We start from the raw sequence: 22,013 nt of genomic DNA on the forward strand, positions 1-22,013 counted from the left end.
GCTGCCGACCCTGCGGCGCTGGCGGATGACGCCGCGCCCGCCCGGGAGGCTTCGCCTTCCTCAGCCCGGACGTGACGCGTTTGGCGGCCGCCGCCGGAGCGGCCCCACGTGGTGGTACGAGCGCACCGCGGAGCAGGGTCTGTATCCGAGCGGCCTCTCCGCGCCCGACATGAACCCCTTCGCCTGGTACCCGCCGCCCCCGCCGGGGCTGCCTCCGCCGGGCATCCCCCCACCCTTCTTCTGCCCACCGCCCTCCTGGGACACGAACTTCTGGGCTGCCCCCGTGCCGTACCCCCCGTCCGGCCGGTACCCGCCGCCCGACAGCCACCCGCCGCCCAGCACCTACGCGTCCGCCGACACCTACTCGCAGCCCAAGAGCTACTCCCAGCCCGCCGAGTCCTACTCGCAACCCGCCGACAGCTACCCGCCCGCTGAGAACTACTCAGAACCCGCCCAGAGCATCCCTCCCGCCGAGAGCTACTCCCAGCCTGCCCAGAACTTCCTGCAGCCCGAGGGCTACCCGCCTGCTCAGAGCTACCCGCAGCCCGAGCGCTACCCCGCTGCGGACAGCTACTCGCAGCCCAAGAGCTTCCTTCCCCCTCACAGCTACGCCTCGCCCACCGCCTGGTTCCCGCCGGCCTACGGAGCGCGACCGCAGGGCCCGCACGCTGGTGAGGGGCAGGGGAGAAGCCCTCTCTTGGGCCCATGGGCTCCTTCCCATCCCACGCAGGCAGGGGCCCCGGGGCTGCCCTGAACCCTTGGGGCTGGAGGACTCTACCTCCAAGCATGTTGGTCACGCAGCCCTCTCTTGTCTCGTCCCTAGACCCTTCTGCATTGCCCTCCTAGGTAGGAAGGGGGTGTTTTACCAGCTGTATCTATGAATGGCTCATCTTTTTTTCTCTCTTCTGAAGGTGGAAATGGTAATTTCTCCCAGAAGTGGCACGGCAAGCAAGTGCCTGCATTTAGTAAACATTGTCCAGAAGAAAGTAACAAGCCAAAGGTATGGAGTGGGGTCTCTAGCGCAAAAGGGACAGGTAGCTGTTGGAGTGGCTCCAGGGAAAGGCCATGAAAATGATCAGAGGCTGGAGCACCTATCCTGAAAGAGCTGGGGTTGTTCAGCCTGGAGAAGAGAGGGCTTCAGGGAGAACCTTGCAGCATCCTTTCAGTACTTTAGGGAAACTTAGGAGAAAGATGGGGACAGACTTTATAGTAAGGCCTGTAGTGATAGAAGAGGAGTAATGGTTTTAAACTGAAGGAGAATAGATTTAGATTGGACATAAGGAAGACATTTTTTTACTGTGAAGAAGATGAGATACTGATCTCCCAAAGAAGCTGTGACTGGGGCCTGTCTTTGGAAGTGTTGAAGGCCAAATTGAATGGGGTTTTGAGCAGCCTGGCCCAGTCATAGATTGTCCCTACCTGTGGTGGGGGGGTTGGAGCCAGATGATCTTGGAAGGTCCCTTCCCACTCAAACCATTCTGTCATTCTGTGATGGTATCAGTCTTATGGGACTTGGCCCAAGGCACTATAGAGATCCCATTCTCCTGTCTAACATGCTTGCCCTTACAAGAGAGCAAACATGTGACAGTCTGTAACTCTTGAAAGATGCATGTCAACCAAATTCTTACACAGATTTATGTCACCTTACCGTGGTGATGCCCGACTGCCTAGATTACATTAGTGCTCTGTTACATGGTCAAAACCAGCCAGCCAGATGACACTGATGTGTGTAGTGGGAGAAGGAAGGGTCTGTGCTGCCCTCTGAACTTGTACATACCATGGGAGAACAGTCATGGTCTGTCTTGGTAGGGAAGAGATGTGGGGCTTTGGCTTAAATCCCACAGCCCTCAGTAAGTCTGTGCCAGCAGACTGGTGTGTTTGCAGAAGCAATAATTGATTGAAAGGTGGTAGTGGGAAGAGCTGGGTGCAGGGCACTTTGTTTAGAAGATTAGTAATTTTAACTTAACTTTGATGTTATGTTAGCTTATCTTTGAAACTTTTGAAACATGCAGCTGCTTTATTAACAAAAATAGTAATAGTGTTTCACAACTAATTAAATACAGGAATATCTTGTAACTGCAATCCTGAGGTTATTTCTTCTATTTTTTTTTTCTTTTTTTCAGACCAAAAAGAAAAAAGAGCCAGTCTTCTCTCATTACTGTGATACCTGTGACCGTGGCTATAAAAACCAGGAGAAGTATGATGAACATATTTCACAGCATAAACAGGTTGATGAGTTTGGCTTCTTTTATTTGCACTTTGATTTTTACCTTTGTGCCTGGCAAGCTGTTAGATGTAGTCACTCTTTGAACACAAGACATAGGAAAGAGATTCCAGAGCTATGTCAAGTATTAGTGGGGGATTTTTTTTCTGAATGCTGTATGTAGGGGAGGCTTCAGCTGTATTTTTGGTTTTATTACTGAAGCCTTTTAAACTGTTTTTCTTGTGAAGTATTGCTAAGTCGTAGGAATTAATTCATTGACATCACTATAGCATGTACAGTTTTTGTGTGAAAAACGTTTTTAAAAATCTCATTTATTGAAAAGTATCTAAATTTGAAATTGGAGAGTCTTGCAAATTTTTATCTTAGGTAAACTTCACTTTCTCTTCAGTTATGAGATACATTGGCTACACTGGTTATTCTAAAATCAGATGAAATTTAAAGCTACATTATCTGTGCTTGCTCCTTTTACAGTCACCTTCGTTTGCAAACAGGGTAGCTTACACAGCCTGTGTAACAAACTCTATAGGCAACTGGCACTGAGTTTATTTGAAGTGTGCTCAAAGGCTTGTTTATTATTTGTGTAAATTGGTGTGTTTAAAGTTCACCCTCTTATCTTGCAGTGCACAGAAGAAGGTTGCAATTTCAGTGCACATGAGAAGATTGTTCAGATACACTGGAAGAATGTAGGTAACCCTCTGGGCCCAAAATATGAGTCTGTGCTATCTTTACTATAGCCCCTTTTCTCATTCTTCAGTGGTTTGCTTTTGTTCAGGTGGAAAGAAAATGTATCACCTCTGAGGAGAATCTGTTTTAAGACAATATTGTGGAAGAAAATATGTTAAATACTATGGGGTTTTCTAAATGGATTCATTTTATCATCTCTGTGTACAGCCTCACCAGTTTTGGAGATGAAAACAGTGTGGTACCACTATAGCTGACATAATGATGTTTTCTTTTTTAACTTGTGTTTTTTTTCCTTCCCCTTTTAAACACCTGTGAAATACCTTTTCCTTAGGCACATGCACCTGGTGCTAAAAGAATAAAATTGGATAGCCCAGAAGAGATTGCTAGATGGAGAGAAGAAAGAAAAAGGTAAGACTTGTGGGCTATAAATTTGTTTTTCTGTATTTTCCCTGTGTGATTATTAAATGACAGCTGAAGGGCAGGAGCAGCACGTAACTTGCTGCTGCTGCTGCTGTTCCATTGACCCTGGAAAACTCCTTCAGTAGTGATCAGTGTCAGAATGCCTGAGCCAGAAGAGTGTGAACTGCAGAGACTCTAATAATTTGGAAAATTAGAAGACAAGATATCAGCTGAGAAGGAAGTAGCTTTCCCAGATGCTTGATTTGGTACCTCAGGTTAGGTGAATGTCTCATTCCTCTTACCCTGATCACATTTTAGGTCAGAAATATTTGTGTGGTGGTTTTTAACAGCTAAAAAATTTGGAACTATTGTATTGACTATAATTGTAACACTGTGTGCCGATTTCTCCAGCTTAAGTTGTCCCAGTAGAGTGCACCAGGGAGTTTTCCTAATTTTTAAGGGCTTTCTGCATTGCTTGACTCTTTTCTAGTGAAAGAGATCAGAAACCGTGAATGATACGTTCTCAGGTAGTCTAATTTACATTGTATGCAAGGTGCAAGGTAAAATTCTCACAGAAACAGTGTTTCTCATTATTTCTTGTTCTGTGATGTGAGAGGGTATAACTTTTTCCTCTTGACCAGGACTGAAGTATTTATCTCACAGATTTCTTTTTTTCCATCGGAGTTGAACGGATTAGAATCTACACTTGCCCAGCAGGAGAAAGATGCTGCAGGCTTTCCTCACTTCTATTCATAATGTGGATATAGTCTTGCAAGTGATCAGTGCATGATTTGTTTCCATGAGCAACAGTTCTATATGCAGAATGGGAAATGATACAAATTTAATTTTGAGATTAGTGGTGATGAGCTAGGGCACTGTACTAGTCACATGGGGTTTTTTTAGTGAAAATAAACCCAGTGGTCTGATGGAATCTTACTGATGTAGCCACCTTGCATTCGTGTCAGAAAGCAATGTTAGTGCATTCTTGCTTTGAACTCGACTTCCCTTAATAAGTTTTGACACTGTTTTTGTTAAAAAAGAAAAATGAATGGTATTTGTTGTATATTTTTTTTAACTGCCTCCCATCCATTTTTTTCTGTATGGAGAAGCAAAATTTCTCCCCATGTAAGTTCATTCTTTCAAGTTTTAATTTTCCTTTTGATTTGGTTTCAGCTTTTTCTGCACATTTCAGAAAGGTAGAAAGGTAAAGGGAAATCTTACCACTGTGTCAGCACGTCACAGAAGTCAACTGTTGCACCTGCTGTTCATTTTTTACAAATGAAAATAATACATAGGTTCTTAAAAAAAAAAAAGCTTTTTTTGATACAGAAACAAGAAATTCTTTTCTCCCATTTTTAAAATGCCATCGTTAACCAGGCAAAAATTTTGGTTTTCATCTGTGCAAATACAAGTCTGGTGTTAGATTAGGCAATTATTAAAAATACTAATTTTCATTCCAAGGTTTCCTTTTATTCAAAAGATGCTAGAGGGCTTGGTTTTTATTTGTTTTCAGTCTACATGTTGCTGCTGTGTTTTTTTAGTGACCTAATTTTCTAACAGTAGCTCCAAGGAAAAAGATCCATGCTTGTATGCAGTCTTTCCTACTCATTTTTAACTTCCCATACACTTTTTTGTTTTGGGAGAAGTTCTGGAGAATTCCTGTCTAGTGGCTGATGCTGAGGTTTAAGTGTAGAATTGATGTTTAAGGTGTATATGTCTATATGTGCTCTCCTGTATGCTAGAACATCAGGGAAGTGGGAATTGAATGCAGAATTGTGGTTAAGACACTGGGTTGGGGAGTAGGGGCTGGGTGTCTCAGCACCCTTTATCTACACTTGATTGTAAAGGTGATGCTCTGCCTGAGATGGTTTTGCTGAGCTTCTGAAGGATCTCATGGGAGAGATTGTTGGTTTTACAGGTGCATATAATTTGGCTGTGATATAACTTTGCTGAAAGCCTTTGCTCGCTGCAGCACAGTAAAATCAAAGGAAACAAAGTCGCGTGGTCACAGCCACCAGCCAGGAGAGGCGAAATGGGATTAGGACTGTCTGAGCCAAGGCCACTAGATGGAGTAGTGCTGTGCCTTATCTTGGTACTTCAGGCCTTCTGTGGGCATCGTGTTTAGCCGTGATGGATGGGTGCAGAATGACTACCTGGGTGGCTTTTGTTACTCTTTGTACAGCAAAGAAGCTCTATGAGCATCCTTCTTTTTTAATTAAAAAAAAAGGGGGTGGGAGGCAGGCAGAGAGAGAAAGCCAGCTGGAACTTTTGTGAAGCATTAATTGGGTCGCCAGCAGAGCATCAGTTTAGTACTGAAGGTCTGTTGTTGACTCACAGTAAACATTGCGTTGTACAGAAAAAAGGGACACCAGAGGGAGTCTGAGCTATTAAGCAGTTTTGGTTTATGGTGACAGGAAAGAACCTTTTTCTTTCTAGAAGATCCAATCAGAGCTAAGAATGAATCTTTTTAGGTCATTGATAGTTTGTTTCTAATTAGGTTGCAGTGATTTAATATGTGTGCTTCCATGCTGCATCCCGCCTTGCTTGTTCTTTCAGCAGTTATAAATAATTACTTGCAGTTGAGATTTTTTTTTGTTAATTAGCTGCTGTGTTGCTCAATTGTGTGTCCTGCTTAAACTCTTTAAGAAAAAGCTTGTGTTTAAAGTGTAGCCTTACTATAATAGAGGAAAGAGGAGGGGGAAGCTGGTAAAAAGTATCTCTGGATGAAGCATGCTGGGTTGGAATGCTGTTTTCCTGTTGAACCTGCTGAGCCAAGAAATCTAATTAAGCAAAGAGCAATAGAGGTGAAGTTCCATGGGATCTCAGGGTTTCCCTGTGTTTTGCAGACAGATGGTTGTGAGGTCTGACATCAACTTTCTTGTTTTGATTTGTCCTGTGCCTTCCAAGTGTTGAGAAATGTGCTGTCTTCAGCATATTTTTTCTTTAACATGAGCTTAAAGAGAATTATCTGCAATGCATTTCCTTAATGTGTCAGAATGAGGTATTGCTGTCTTCCCTACTCCACAAGTGAGATCTGGGTCCTGCCAGCCCATCTGTTTCTCACCAACATTTCTTGAGCAATGGTTATTAGTAAGAATGTGGAAAAGCTGCTTTAGTGTTAAAGCGACTCGTTAAACTTACTTTTGCTTAGCTCCTAATATAACATTGGGGGATTTTCTTGAGCTTGCGTGTTGCTTGTCAATTCTCCCCTTTCTGCCCTGCTTTCTTTAATCTCTTGGCATTGGTTTGTTCCGATAGGAATTGTCTGTTGTATTTCCTTGCAATACATCTCATAGGCTGAGTGTGTGCTTAGTGCTTGAAGTCCAGTACTGTTAATCACACCACTTTTAAGGGTTTTTTTTAAATTTTAATTTAAATTTTAATTTAAATTTTAAACTTTTTTTAAATTTTGGTTTTCTAGCTGCATAATGATAATCCTAGAATAGTTTGGAATCCTCCCTGGTGTTGCATTGGTAGTAGTGAAATCTGTAATATGGAAAATAATTTCTTAGAGTTTGGTAAAAGTAGAGAAGCAAAGTAGAAGGGACGTGTCAGTAGATCAAGGTAAATGTAGATCCGATAAAGTTTACTCTGTTCTGCTGGGATAGATTAGCAATAAAACTGCCTCAGCTAACGTGATTAAATCAGACGTGGGAAAGTTAAGCGAAGATTTTATCAGCTCTGTTGGGTCATTTTTGTTCCCTTTGGGCTATCCATGTCTCCTTTGCTGTTGGCTGTGCATATGCAATTAAGACCAGCTCAAGAAATTATTGAGGCATTTTGCACACAGTGCTGTTCCTATTAAAATGATGAACTTATATAGCTCTTGACTCAGGAATTCATTGTGTAAATTGCTATAGAAACAGGTCTCTTTTCTGTTAGATGTTGGCAAAGCTCTGTTTGTTCGCTGCTCACTAAGAGCTGCTTTACTCCAATGTTTATGTAGCAAGATAAAATATGCTGGCCTATAAAAAAATGCATGGCTCTGGCTAGTGTGCTTATTTATTGAAAAAAAAATCTATACACTAAGACACACATGTTAGTGATTATGCTCAGTGTCACTGTTCCGTGTCTCTAGAAGCTTAGGGTGTCCTTTACCTGCATGTCTCACTTTGTTGAGGGATATGTGATATACTCATCTTAGTCTCAAAAGCAGTTTTCTGATACTATCAATTTATTTTGGAAAACCTTGGATTGTAGAAGTGTCTACAGTTGGGAACTGCGGCTGCTATGAAATGGGGCTGCGTCTCAGGCAGTACTGGCTTCATGAAGTCCTCTGTGCCAGACCATCACATCATGGTTTAACTCTCCCTTTTACGCTAAGTTTCTCAGGTTTGTAAAGCCCTGTGGGGACTGATGAAGTTGTTTGTATTCAAGCTCTGACAAGTTGTTTGCAAGGCATAGGTGCTGGGCTACTTCTATTTCAGTGGTGTTTGTAGGTAATATTTTAAGAATGTCATTTTCTTAGGAGAGGAGGAGGGCTTGCCATCTTAGAAGGGTGCAAACCCAAGTCAACTCTTGGGATTTAAGCCTATGGCCTTTTATGTGGAGAGACTCTGTCAGTATAGGCATGAGGTAAAGGCAGGGAGTGAAATGCCATTTAACATTTGAGAAGAGCTGGAGAAAATAAACAGAGCCACTACAGATGCCTTCAGATGTGCTTCTGCAGGCATACTGGGACTTGTGACTTGAGCTCTCGCCAGCTGTCAGTTACTGCCTGTGTCAGCTGGAAGGGTGGTTTAGGAGAAATCTGTCAGTCTTGGCAGTGAGTGGAACTGAAAGCATTCATGCTGTCCATTACGGTGGCTCGTGGAGGGAGTGGTAACTCACAGGAATGAAAGTGGGAGGCATTCATGTCTCAAATCGTGTTGGGAGAGCGTGTCTGAATGCGTCCTTAATCAGCATAAGTGCTGGAGCATTTGAAGACTCCTTTGCTCTAGTATTTAGGGTCTTCCCTTATAGTTAGAACACCCCCCCACACCAATCTCTACAACAAGCTTGGGGATTTTTTTGAGCATAACTACTTATTTTATAGCTTGCTGTCCTTCTGGGAGCCTTTGTGTTTGAAGAAAAGCACCTTATCTTAAAACTGCGGAGAGGTGCCAAGCACCGGGGTCTTTGTCAATGCAAAGCTCTTGAGATTAAAGAGTTCATTGCACATTTGCTGTGTGCTGGGAGTGTTGTAACATGGATGAACAAATCTAACTAACAGGGAAGAGCAGAGGTAAAACATCACATCCCTGTGCTCACTTGAGCTGTATGGCAGATTTCTGGGAGAAATCCAATGAAAATAGATGTTGACAGCTCATGTTCAAATCCTCTTAAAGGAGACAAGTTCTGTAGTGTGTTTAGGTTTGTCTTGTAGAAAATGATTCTCTTTTTCCCTTGGTATGTGGTTGAAGCTGTCTTGAATCAATGTGACACTTAACATTCATGCTGTAATATGGGGGAAATGCATGTGATAAGATTAAATATTTAAAGAAAGAGATGTGTCTTTTTTGATAGCTATTTATAGTGAGGAGCTGTTCTATGTTTCTCTTTACTCCATTTTAATAGACATCAAATGTTTATACTTTGTGTTTCTATCCAGAAGCTGGGGGAGTGTGTGCATGTGTTTCTCATTTACCACCTTTATCTCAAAGCAGTGGGATTTAGCTAACTAATGTTTGCAGAGCAAGGAGTGTAGCCATTTTTGGGCTTTGGTGGTAAAAAGCCTGCTGCACAGGCTCTGCGTGTCAGAACCAGTGAGGCGTTTGTCTGGAGGGAAGGATGTTAAGGGAGGTGGGGAATGGAAGAGAAGGGATGGTTTGGGAGATGGTTGTAACAGTAGATTTCTTTCCATCTGCGTAATTTGGCAATTTTTCTTGAACCTGGAATTAAAAAGGGGCAGTAATTTTGGTGAACTTGAGGTCAGTGTGCAAGAACAGTGCTGAATATTGCTTGAGAAGGAACTTGTGTGCTTTTCCCTGTCACATTAAAGGAATCTTGTGCACCCAGAAGCTGTTCCTATAAGCTTTTTTTTTTAAGTTTACAAGAACTCAGCAGTTAGTGTGCTAAAGGCATGTCATTTAAATAACCCAGTTGATGCTCCATAAAAATAAAATTGGAGGACTAAATCATGCGGTTATGTGTTGGGGCAAACAGAGAGTCCATGACTATAAGCAAACTGTTTGTCTGTACCTTGCTTTTGATGGATTGGTAAATCCAGGAATGCAAATGTGATAGATTTTTTGATTTTTTTTTTTTTTTTTTTGTTATTGTTGTTGTTGTTGTTCATTGCGTCTGGATATGTAAGCATAAATGCACTCAGGTTTCTTTTCCTCACTAATGCTTTTTTAAGAAAGAAACAGTCTGTTAAACTTCCTTGAAAATTTTTAAAAATCTGCAATGTTATAGAGGAAGCTGGTTTGGTAAAGGGGGAATTGAGAAAGTACAGTAAATCCTTTAAGAGCCAGCAAAACTATTTTTTTTTCTTCTAGAAATTTTCCTACGTTGGCAAACATTGAAAGGAAGAAGGAAATGCAGATGCAGAAGGAGGAAAGGGGAGAAGTGCTGACTACCCAACAGTTTGGGTAAGTGGTTTGAACCAAGCTTGTTGCTTTCCTCCCACTGAGTTCAGAAGTCTTGGTGTAGTCTCCCAGCACTTACTGCTTCCACTGCATACACAATCTGGCTGCCCTTGCAGAGAGAACAGGTCATTTGACAAACTGATGTAATACTCTTTTGTTTACTTCATAGTGCTTCAAAGTCCACTTCAGTTAAATGAAGGAATAACTACATTAAAAATCCAGTATTCTGGCTTGTTTGAGAAAACCACATTCTAGTGGCCATTCATTAGATCAGCATAACCTTGGTCTCCGAAAAAGTAGTAATGGGGACAAAAGTCATGCAACATGACAATTCCACATGGTTTAATCCTTTATTGCCTGAAAATGGCCAACAGAGATTCTATGAGCAGATTTGACTTCTTACTCTCTCTCCTTTCTGATGATAAATCAATAATCAACTGAAGAGGGAGAAAAGATGGAGGATAGAAGAAAGAAGCAGCTCTATTTAAGTTGTAATGAAAACTATATGAAAATAAAATTAACCCTATCTGCTACCATTGTTCTGAGCTAGTACTTACTCGTCTTGGATTTTTATCTGTTCTCTGCCTTATAAATTATTTTCCAGTATGATTTTGTTCTTTTCTTTCAGTTTTATTGTTAGGTGGAACCAGCTAACTTCATTAGCTCTGCTTTAGGACCTGTGGGAAGATTGTTTTTAAAAAAAAAAAAAAAAATTATAATGAGGCACACTCCTAAAATATCACTTGTTTAAACTAGAATGGCTGAGCTGGAAGGCAGGAGTGGACTCAGTCCTAAGGGGCTCTTGCTAAATGCCATTTTCTGCTGCATGGAAGTCAAACTGGGGTTTGCCTAGCTTTTTGTATAGGGGATGACAGCAAACAGCACAAAACTTGCACCATGGTGAAATGGTTGAACTAGTGCAGAATAAGAAGCTAGTGTAATTTATTAAATGTGGACAGTGCAAATTACCTGGGTACAGCATGTGCTTCAGAAGATCCAGCACTTACCTGCCCCCATCCAACCAATTGCCTTTCATGACTGAAATGAAAGATTTATAGAAGACTGAAGTAAAACTTCCTTCAAAGGATATAAAGTGGCAGGAGTGCTTTGCACCCGAGGAACCAAACCTGGGCATTGAAACTAAAGCTGAAAACGCATATGATACTATGGTTGGAGATTCTTAGATGGATTTTCTTTGTCACAGTAACAAACTGTTTGATGTCTACAGGTTTTATTGGCTATCTCTTGTGTCGGCTAGTCAGATGCATCAAGTAGTCTTAAACATCCATCAGCAATTCCATGCTGTTACATTTGTAGCAGCTTTATATCTGGGAAAAAATGCCTTCAAAATTGCAGGTTATTTACTTTCACTTAGCAACTTTTTACTCTAGTTGATTATAGAAATCTCTTTTTCTCCCTTCAGTCTGCTGAGCTGGTAGCACTCTAGACTTGGTGAACTGTCCATAAGCGGTGAACTGTCCATAAGCTGTCATTTCTGCTTTGTATAACAGCAGTAAAGATTCTGGAATTGGTGCTTATCTGGCAAATTTACTGATGCATGAGGCAAAAATAGAATACAGCTTGTTCCCTGCAAGCTGTACTATTAAAGCAAATAGCTAAGTAAGATTTAGAAAGGATTAAATGCTTAACACTTCCATGGTGCTTTCCATTTGTGGTTCTCTGAAGTGCTTTACAACTCCTAAGTCTCAGCATCCCTGTGTGGGAGATTAGAGATGCAGAAGGACCACTTTGGAAGTCTGTCTGGTGTCTTACAGCACCTGAATAATAGTACATAGCTCTCCATCCCCTCTGAATGGGGACTAAGAGCAGGATATCTTTCACGAGGGAATGTCAGAAGGCAGATGCCAGGCTGATGTTTGTTGGGATGTGTTTGTGACCTTGGAGTTTCTTTCTGGGTGTTTGAGGCCCCATAGAACTCAGAAAGTTGTTTTTAACCCTCAGTCAAGGACAACACCTCTAATTGAGCCTATATTTGCTCAATATCTTCTAGGTTATACAGAAACATGCTGAATTTAGAGCCTGGTTGTACAAATTCAGAAATGCCGTTTTCTCTCTTGTTGGAGTTGAATCATAAGAGTTAATATTAGCCTTCTTTTGTGGGTGAGGGACTGATGCACAGGAAGGCAGTGGCTTGCCACTTGTGCCACAGGAGCACTGTGGTGGGTGATGCCATCAGGGATGAGCAGTGTTAGATACTGTCATGAAATGACTGGAGAATGAAATTAAATATGTTTTGTTGTGATATAAAGTAATTTTAAGTGCTATGACAGGCCTTGTTCTCTTCTTAAGGATTTGATGAGGCCAGAAGAGCATGGAAGAGAGGAATTTGGTAATGGAAACATTTCTGCAAAGTAGTGGGTGGCTTGAAAGGGCTGTATGATGGAGGCCTAGAAAAATTGCATAGGTGGAAGAGGTGCATGAAGTGTGATTATACACTATTTCGTGTAACTCAAGAAGGATGGGGTACCAAATGACTTGTTTAGACATCAGAATGAAGACAAACAAAAAGAAGTCCTTTGTCACAAAATATTAACACCTTGCTGCAAGATTTCAGGGATGCCAGACATGAGCGCAACATCTCACAACGTGAGGCACGTGGCTGACTAGGAATAACAGGACCTCAGCCATGCTGGAGGTGAGGCTGAGGCAGGGAGAACTGATCAGAACCAGCCATGGGGCTTATTCAGGACAGCAGATCTTGTGTAGTTTTTGATGTTGTAATGTAGTGATGATTAGTTACAGTCTTGTTTTGCTGAATTAAGTTTCTGTTGCTTGGAAATAAGTATTTTCAGGAAGCTTCAGTTGTCCCTTCTATATTTGTTTTTTTCTCTTGGTCACATTTATTCTTGTATCTGTATAATTCGACCAGAGTTTGTTAAGTTTTTCAGGTATCTTCCTATCAGCATGTGTTTATAGGGAAACATGGAAGGTTATGGAACCGTGAAAGATAAGTGGAACCAGCATGCTGTGCTCTTCCTGTGTTTTAGGACTTGTTATTTTGTTTCAGGTTTTTAAAAATGCATTATCCTGATGGACATTTCTTTTATTCCTTTTCCTTGGAATGGAAAAGATTAATGGCATATTAGTTGGAGGCGGGAGTAGGTAGTCATTGCAGCTGATGGTGTCAGATGGCTGAATGGATTTGGTGCAGCAAGATGTTTCTCAGATCTGTAACTAGGAAAAAAGACTTCAGCAGTGGAAGTATGCTTATAGTAGATGCTTTGCTTTTAACTTCTTGTTGCCACTGTTTTGAATGACTTAAATGCTTATGTGAATAGAGTATTTGTTGACTTTGTTATCTGAAATGAAAACACCATGTCCTCGCACTGTAGATTATCGAGGAACTTTCTTAGCCAATGTACCCTTGGCCTTGTTAAAAACTAAAAACCAAAACTCATGAACTTCAAACTGTTCATTCAGGTTCCAGCTTTGTCCCATTGCTCTGCCTGAGATGAGGTGTCACTGATTTTATGGTCTGTCACCTTGTGTTAGCTGAGCTGGTGTAAGTCTTGGCGTCATTCTGTGTTGCTGAACCTTAAATGAGGGCCTGAGCCATTTGGTTACATTAGTTGTTTTTATTCTCATAGCTTATCATCTGTATGAGCTTTGCTTTCTATTCTCCAGAAAAATGAAAGGGATGTGGAAACCTCCAGAAAATGGAGAGGCTTTTGGGCGTCAAGGAAGACACAGGAGAAGACAATGGCGCCCGTTCTGGAAGAAATTTAGGAAAAATGGTGGCAATTATCATGCACATAGAACTCAAAATGAAGCCAATGGAGCAGAAGACAGCATGTGTGAAAAGGAACATGAGAAGCAAAATCCTTTAGCAGGCCAAGCATATGAGAAAGACGTGGACCCTCTTGGTCTTCTGGCAAACGGTGATGTTGGTAAGATGAAGGAACTTGGAGAAGTTTTGTTTTAAATAGTTGTTTTAAGTTTGGATGCTGAGACTTTGTGCTTGCTAGTCACCATTTTGGAAGTCTGACGTGAAGTTTGTGTGCAGCATTACATGTTCTGATGTAAATATTGTACAATAGTCTAAAGGACATACACCAGCTTAGGTTGCTAGATTGACAGTGATATAGGAAAATACTTTTAAAACCATAAGAAGAATGAAGTAATGCAACAGTCAAATTACTTTTTAAAGACTGTTGAATATCCCTTTGGGTTTTGAAAATAACAGTATTTAGAATGTGAAAACAAATGGATTTCCTTGTATGAGTTAAGTGAATTACTTAAAATGTCAGAATTTTTCTTTTAATTCTGTTCTTTGCTGTATTATTACTCTTGATATTCTCCATATGTGTGTGTTCTCTGAAGTACTGCTTTTTTTTGGGGTTGGTTTTTTGTTGGGGTTTGGGTTTTTTGTGAGCATGTCTTGTTTCCTCATACTGGCAGCAATATAAATTCTTCAGATGTAACTATTTATAATATAGTTGGCAGTGATGCAGTGCTCTTAGAATATGGCATGTAAGCTGACTTATACTCTGGCTATTTTTAGCAACAAGGGTAGAATACATTCCCTGGAAAGATGTCTGATGCTGAGTTTTCCCTCTTGAAGACATAATCTTCAATTAGTGAGAACAAGAACTCAGCATCCCTATGCAATTTGTTTATTCCATTAATCTTTGCGTGTTGGGAAACTTAAGTATGCTTAAATATATCTGTATTTCCCTGCAGCATCTGTGTTTTACTTAATGATAAAAGATCTAATTATGCCAAAGTACAGCTAGTGACTTCTGTTATAGTAGGTAGAAAAGGAATGTGGTACTTGCTTATTACACATTATTAAAGCTAGTTGCAACTTTTTATACAATTAAGAAATATAGCCAGAACAAATAATAAGAAACACAATATAACTAAGTAGAATTAAAAAAAAATAATACAACCCAAATCCATGATTTTACTGTATAGGTGCATCTTTTTGACTCCCTTTTTTTTTTTTTTTAATTCCCCCTGATTGGCTTCTAAATCCTTCTCCTCCATCTTCTCAGGACTAAATCCAGCAAGACTTCAAAACATACCACGAAATTCTCTCTTTCTCTTTACCTACACTTGGTAACAAAACCTGTAATTATATTTGGTATGCAAAGAAGGAAGCAGAAAGCTCAAGCTTGTGTTCAGGAAACTTTTTGTTTCTGTAGCTTTGCTGGCAGGACTATAAACCAGTAGAGGCACCAGTTTGCCACCACCTGTCTGTAGAAGGTAGACAAATGCGGGGGGTTTTCTATCAGTCCACAGCATTGAGCAATGGTGCCCAACACCAGGTGTACGTGGTGCTGAGACGGGGATGTAGCAGCAAGGCTGGCTGTTGGCATGCAGGATTGTTGGGACCCTCTTGCCTTTTCTTTCTCTGCAGAATCCGACAAGGAGGAGGCAGCTGAGGAAGATGGGAGACTGGGATTGTCAGTTGTCCCCAGGCAGGTGACCTCTGCCCTTAGCGCGCTGTCGGTCAACTATGGCAGCGCATCCGACAGCGAGCCGGAAGGTGTGTAGAAACAGCCTCTGCCCTTCTCCTCTCCTCTTCTACCCTGTGTCACACTGCAGTGATGTGGACTGCAAACAGGACTATGGCTTTTTTTGCTGTCCTTTTCTCAGCAGCATGTCGTGGGTTGAGAGAGGAGGCATAAAATGTCTTTGATTAGGTTGTGTGTCATCAAATTTCCCAAGCATTTTCTGTCCTAGTTGGGGGAAAATAAGGAACCTGTTTTCAGTCTTGCTTCAGATCATGTTTGAATAGTGCTAGGAAAAAGCTGTTATTGTCACCCTGTGAACTAATTTCCACATCCTTAAGGGCTTTTTCTATAGAAGGCTGCTGGGTGTTGCAGTAGTACTTGAACTCTCTGTTCAAGTCCTACTGCAAGAAGCACATGGATTTTTTTACTTCCCGAGTGTATGCATTAGTGCGTGATGAGGAATTGCTTCTGCTGCTGCTTGTTTTTGCAGATATTTTCTCTGCCTTACTTGCCTTGGGTGGCCTACCCAAAGTTAAAAACCATCTAGCAGACAGTGAATTGAACTTGGGCATCCTCTGTCCTAACTGTATCATGATTTTCTCAGCAGCCAAATTTGCAGCAAGCTACAATGTGAAGCAATGTACTTCATAAGTGATAAGAAAGCAGAGGTTTGAAAAGCTTGTTCAGGTCTTACTCCTTTTATTTTTCTTTCTGTGCTGCAGAATTCAAATACCTTGTTTTCCTTTCTGTGGATGTTTAGAGATTATTTTTTGTATTTGAAAAGAAAACCCAAACCAAACAGAACCCTCCCTTCCTCCAAGTAAACCTTGAACAGCTTCACATCAGGTTGTGTGAGCAAGAAAAGTACTAACGAACTGCCAGTGCACAGGGATATGAGCATGTTAAAGAGGCTTTTAAGTTTGAGATGAAAGTGTGTTCTTTTTCTTTAAGAAATCCCTGTCAAGACTGCAACAAAAGCTGAGGGAAACCAGGCTGTGCTCAGAAATACGCCTCAAACTACTCCTGCTCCTCGGAGTCAGAAACCAAATCAAAACCGCCCAGAATGTGCAGGCACAACGTTAAGGAGCTCGAATTCGAGTGCACGTCCCGCCAGAGGACCTGATAAGTGGGGCAGGAAAACATTACCTCGCCTTCCCAAGCGCCGTCCAACTCTGCTGGAAATGGTAAGAGGCTAAAATAGTGCCTCCTGTACAAGAGTAGAACTATTTGTGGGTGGTTCTCCTCTTCCCTGCAGGAAGTTAGAGCAGTGTGTTAGCACAGGGCCTGGCTTAAAAACAGTAAAGTGACTGTTTCACTTGGAGAAGGTGAAGATGCTTTAATAGACAAATAGAAATACCCTGGCATACATTCAGGTGATGACTGGCTTTGGTAAGCAAGAGATGACAGCTGAATCATGCGTCTGAAATGAGCTGCACAAGGAACAAACCCTTTGTTCTTCTCTGTTCCCTTCCCTGTGGTAGTATCCAGTAGGTTTTGTTTGTGTGTAATCCCAGCGGCCATGATCTGATCTTTTTGCTCCCATCTTTGCTGTTCAGCCACCTTCCTCTGCTGGAGGAGCACATGGTTGTTTTTGCACATGCAAAGAGATCTCGTTGAGAAGTGTGTTGATGACTTAAACTACAGAGTGGTGTTGAGCTGTGACCTGCGTGCATGAGGGTTTCTTCCTAGGCAGGTTTAGATAAATCTGAGGAAGGGACATCACCTTGAAGAGCCAGCAGGTTGGTGTCTCAGAAGGGTAGAAAGAGGTTTGTATGGGTGAGTCCAAGGTGTTCCCAGTAGCAGTGCAAAGCAACCCATTTGGCCACAAAGCTTGTTGTCTTTCCTTAGAAAGCTCCAACAAAACCTTGGAGCTTTTATTGTATTTGTTACTCAAAAGCAGTACTACCCTTGTGATTCTATAAATAGCATAAAGCTCCTTCATCAAGGGAAAACTTGCAGTGGGCAAAATACATGGGAAAGCAGGGTGCCACTGACATCAGAGCTCTGAAATAGCACAGGATGTTTCGGCAAGAGATGTGTGATAAGGTACCTCCCAAGCTGCTGATGTGGGAGAAATCCCTTGGTAGTCTTTTTAGCACATAGTACCATTGCTGCCAAGAATTAAAGTTCCTAGTGACCGAAAAGGAAGTGTTTGTCCTTTGTGTAGCTCCCTAAGCATGCAGTTGCCTTTATCACTTGCTCTTCAAAGTTGTTGGTGATCAAAGAAAGCAGTGACGACTCTGGAAGAAAGTCAAGTGAAGTCCCACATGCTGAGAGCAGCTGACAGTACATAGGAAACCTGAGCTGAAGCTTCCCAGTATAGACCATTTTTAAAATTGCATTTTAGTAAGGTTTTTTTGCTTTTTCAAGTTGCTCAGAGTTGTTTTTAAAGAATGTGTACTGTGGCTATGAATCACAGAAGAGAGCCTGAGGTTTGCAGGTAGGCTTCCACTGTCATCAGAAATGGTCAGTGTGTAAAAACCTTGAGAGGGAGCAAGGTTGAAATTGTATAGGATGCATCCAGAAAGCTGAAAAAAGGACGTTGTATCAATGAACTGATGCTTTAAAAAAAAAAGAAAGGGAGGTAGGAGAATAGCTGCAGGTATCTCTCAGCAGTTGTTCAGCAGTGAGCTTGGGCTCTACTAAAACATGTTTATTGTAGCCATGCAAACACTAATGTCTATTTAGTCATTCTCTATGCTAACAAAATCAAAAGCTTGGGTACTGTCACTCCACTGATACCCATCCCTGCATTAAAAAATGAAATACAAAGATAGGGTTTTTGATAGGGTGCAGCCCAGCTGGGCCCTAATTTGGCCATATGCAAATTCACCATTGTCTCCCAGTTGAACAAAGAGAACACCACTTGGCTGTCCCTTGTCTGTCCTGAAGTACGTCTAGTTCAGATGAAAGGTTCCTGAAGGCTCATTCTAGGTGTCAGCTGCTTGTAACACCTCTTAACAACTAGTCTAAGTAGAAATATTCAGACTTAAAAGTGTCCTGTTAAACCACTGTTGAAACTTGTAACAACAAAAAAAGCTTCTTGATGACATTACAAGCCAAACTTAGCCAAATCTCCTGCAGTGTGTAATACAGCTCTCCTGCAAATGATCAGGTAGTTACAGATTTAGCCACTTACCTCAGATTTTGTGTTTGTTCAGAGTACTAGTGCTGCTGACACTTGGAATGAAAAAGGTTCATTCAGCTCTCTGACTGATAGGTTTCTTTTTCCTACTACCAAAATGAACTTCAATGAGATTAAAGTCGATGAGGGAGGCCTCTAGCACTTTGATTAAGCTATTAGAATTAGGTTGGCGTATTATAGCCCAAACCAGTTGCTGCTGTTTAAATCCATGGTCTGGTACTTGAAGAAAGATGCCCTTTCCTTGCATTTATCTTTTACTCATACGGGGTTTAAATTAAAAATGCATGGGATATTAAATTGCAGATAAAGTATAACTCAGAAGGTGTGAAAGATGTTAATAGACCTGCTACCCTGGTGTACTGGAATGCATGGTCTGGTATTACAGTCCATATGAGAACAGCATTGTCTCTGCTATGGCAGTCTCCAGCCCCATGTGTCCAGGACCTGTGTGAGAGAGCCAACTGTTTAAACTGAAAGATGTTGGAAATTACTGAGTAGATCAGTACATCTTGCTGTGCTTGTATCTGCTACAGAGCAATAGAGGGAAATGTGCATCATCTTCTCCTCTTTTTAATTTCCAGTTACTGGCCCAGGACATCCGACACGAAAGGAATGTGATTTTGCAGTGTGTTCGATACCTCATCAGAAATAACATGTTTGGACTTCATCTTAACACAGAACCACAGGCTGAAGCAGAAACTGAACAGTCCTCTACAAGTGCAGCAGAGCCTTCGATGGACAAACGCGATGAATCTAATTGTTCTTGTAGCTCTGACCTTCAGTTGGAAGGAGCACAAGAAGATGCATTACTAATAGCCCAGGGTGAGAAAGAACCTGTGGATCAGACTTCACAGATGGCTCAGTTGGCAGATGAGGACACGTGGGAAACCCCATCAATTCAGTGTGAAGGAGCACCGTAGAGGATGTCTGTTATGGACAGCAAAGCAAAGGCTCACATTTTCTACCCAACTGATGCTTTTTGAAAGACATCAGTGTAACAAAAAGTCATTAAAGTACATACTGAGAGCTGTTAAAACCACTTTCCTGATCTGTTCTGCCCTCGGTGGCCATTTCCTTGGAAAACATGTTGAGTAATTCCATTTCCACATGGCACAAAGGCAGCAGTGGCACAGAGTATGACCTTCCCTAGAGTAGGTGCAGATCCCCACTCTAGAGCTTCAGAGCTTGGAGTGTCTTACCTTCTTAGGAAATGTGTGTGAGTCCATCACCAGAGCCAAGTAGGATGGATCTTCCTCATGTGAAGTCATGGTCCGGTGTGTGTGGAGTATCTTGCGTGTCCAGAAGTATTTCAGTGTAGTTTCAAATGACAATTGAGTGCACCCGTTGTTTTACTAAAGCTGTTATAAGATATATCCAATATAAATCTAATATATCCAGTGTAAAATATGGAAGATATAACTGACCTGGTTCAAAAAGTACTGCTTGTACCAGGAATCTCTTCCTCCCTGAATTAATTTGTTAATTGAGCACAGAATGAAAACAAGGGCACAGGCTTTATTTATTCAAAAAACAAGTAAATAAAAATACTATAACTGCTTGCATCAGTGCTGGGTTGCTGGTTGACCTCAGGTACCCAATACTGAGCCTTTGGCCGTAACTGCTGTTACAGTTATTGCCTGACAAATTAACTCCTGAATATTATTAAAAACCCTCAATATTATTAAAACCCTCAATATCATTAAAACCCTTAATATTATTATCGATGTTTAGAAAGCTTGCTACAAGTTACTGGTTACCTTTTTCATGCGTTGGGAATTTATTAGTTGGCCTTCTGGAAGGATGCCTTGGTACATTGTTATGATGCTGCTACAGCACCCAGTGATTGGGTTTTTTTTCATGGGTTTGTGCGTACATCCATAGTGTTCTGAGCGCTAAAAAAAAAGCATCAGTCAAGGTTTAGGGACAAATTTAGTCTTTTGATTATATTGTGCATTTGTTTGCCAGAATGTTTCTTGTCAAGGCCAGGTGTTAGTTTGTCACATTGACACTGAAAACATGCCACAAAAAAAAAATCTATTCTCAAAACCTCCGCTTCAGAATCTGCTCTTTGTCTTTTAGTCATGGTTAAATGTAGCAGTTAACTCTCAGGGACTGGCTTTATTTTCTTTTTCTTTGGTAGAAGTCTAGCCTTCCATTCCACCATCTGAAATAGGGAGACTCACGTGGGGGGGTTTATTGTCTAATAGCTGTATTTTCTTTCCTTTAGTTCCTTAAGTTGAGATGCCACACATCTCATTTGTGGAGTATAGGAAACAAGAAATAGTTGAAAATTCTGTCCTGCTGCTCTGCTATTTATAACTACAACTGCATATCGTGTTGGTAATGCACTGTCTAAATTTATGGAATTATATAAATACCAACACCCTTGTAAAAGTTGTGTGTCTCAAGGATATATGTGCAGAATAGAAGCAGTGATCATAAACATTTATATTTCCAAGGCAGATGATTCATTCTTCCCATGATGATCTCACGAGCCATCTCAATCTCCCTGACTTGCCTCTGGCTCTTACAGTTTTACTGCAATGAAAATACCAACAAAGAACACTTGGCCACAGAGATCTGGCACTCGAGCAGAACCTGGTTTCAGAGTGGAGTGGTACCAGTGCTGTTGAAAGCATAAGTAACAGCTGCAGGAAAAGAAATGGATGTCTTAAATTTGCTACTAAACTGCACTTTAAACAACCTGTGTCCTATCAAGGTGATGGCAGAGCTTTCTTTGACTGTACACTTTGACCTTGTGTTTAAAAAGACAAAACCTTTATCCTGAATTCTTTATACTGTTGTCATTATGACTTAAGAATATTAAACTTTCACACAAAACCAAAAACTTTGTCAGAAAAAAAAATCTTTTAAAAAGTCTGTTTCATATACATAGAAAGAAGTAGGTTTCTTTATAGGGGGATCTGTAAATGGCATAAACCATAAGTTTTAACCTAGGACTTGTTGCATACATGAAGAATTGCCATTTTTCTCATAACAAGCCATTTCTGCCATTCATATAGCAGCCACGTGGAGACAGACACTGCAGTGATGTCAAGCCCTGAATTGCAGTCTTGGCCAATGAATAGGAGGTCCCTGTCCCTTCCTCTCCCCCACTTTTCTTTTCCTGTTCTTCCAGACCACGTGCAGACTTCACATACCCCTTCCTGCTCATCAAGGATGTGCTTCCTTAGTACTTTGGATTCAGCCTTTGTATAGGAAGGTGCCATAATGACCTTCTCTGGTACTGTCAAATGTCTGCAGGCTTTTCTGGTCCCTGCAGTTTATCTGCTCTGGGTTAGCAGAGGTGGATTTTGTTCACTGGAATAAAATACCTCTCTGTGTCTGTGAGAAGAGCCTGTTGTTTCTGGCATGCTGCTGGAGCCAATGTCTTTAGTAAGCTTTCTGTAGCTTTTTGCTTTCTCTTTTTTTTTTTTTTTATTTGGGGTGGTAGTTTCTTAAAGTTTTTTTACAGTGTTATTAAGAAAAAAAGAATCCTACTGCTCAGTCTTTGT

At 41.3% G+C, this 22,013-nt stretch overlaps 1 protein-coding gene across 1 annotated transcript; it reads left to right on the plus strand.

The window, feature by feature from the left end:
• Positions 1-10: 10 nt before the first annotated feature.
• NUFIP1 (nuclear FMR1 interacting protein 1) lies at positions 11-21,280 on the plus strand. The gene is made up of 10 exons (XM_032099791.1): positions 11-671; positions 912-1,000; positions 2,124-2,228; positions 2,845-2,907; positions 3,240-3,316; positions 9,787-9,879; positions 13,522-13,784; positions 15,257-15,385; positions 16,305-16,537; positions 19,080-21,280. The coding sequence occupies exons 1-10, from the start codon at positions 26-28 to the stop codon at positions 19,416-19,418; spliced, it is 2,037 nt and encodes a 678-aa protein (XP_031955682.1). The 5' UTR covers positions 11-25; the 3' UTR covers positions 19,419-21,280.
• The last annotated feature ends 733 nt before the right edge of the window (positions 21,281-22,013 follow it).

This window comes from Corvus moneduloides, chromosome 2, assembly GCF_009650955.1.
Source record: "Corvus moneduloides isolate bCorMon1 chromosome 2, bCorMon1.pri, whole genome shotgun sequence".
Taxonomy (NCBI): Eukaryota; Metazoa; Chordata; class Aves; order Passeriformes; family Corvidae; genus Corvus; species Corvus moneduloides.

Coding starts and splice junctions, on each gene's coding strand:
- NUFIP1 (XM_032099791.1), top strand. CDS start 26: ATGACGCCGCGCCCGCCCGGGAGGCTTCGCCTTCCTCAGCCCGGACGT. Junction 3,317..9,786: donor TGGAGAGAAGAAAGAAAAAG/GTAAGACTTGTG, acceptor TTTTTCTTCTAG/AAATTTTCCTACGTTGGCAA. Junction 16,538..19,079: donor GTCCAACTCTGCTGGAAATG/GTAAGAGGCTAA, acceptor TTTAATTTCCAG/TTACTGGCCCAGGACATCCG.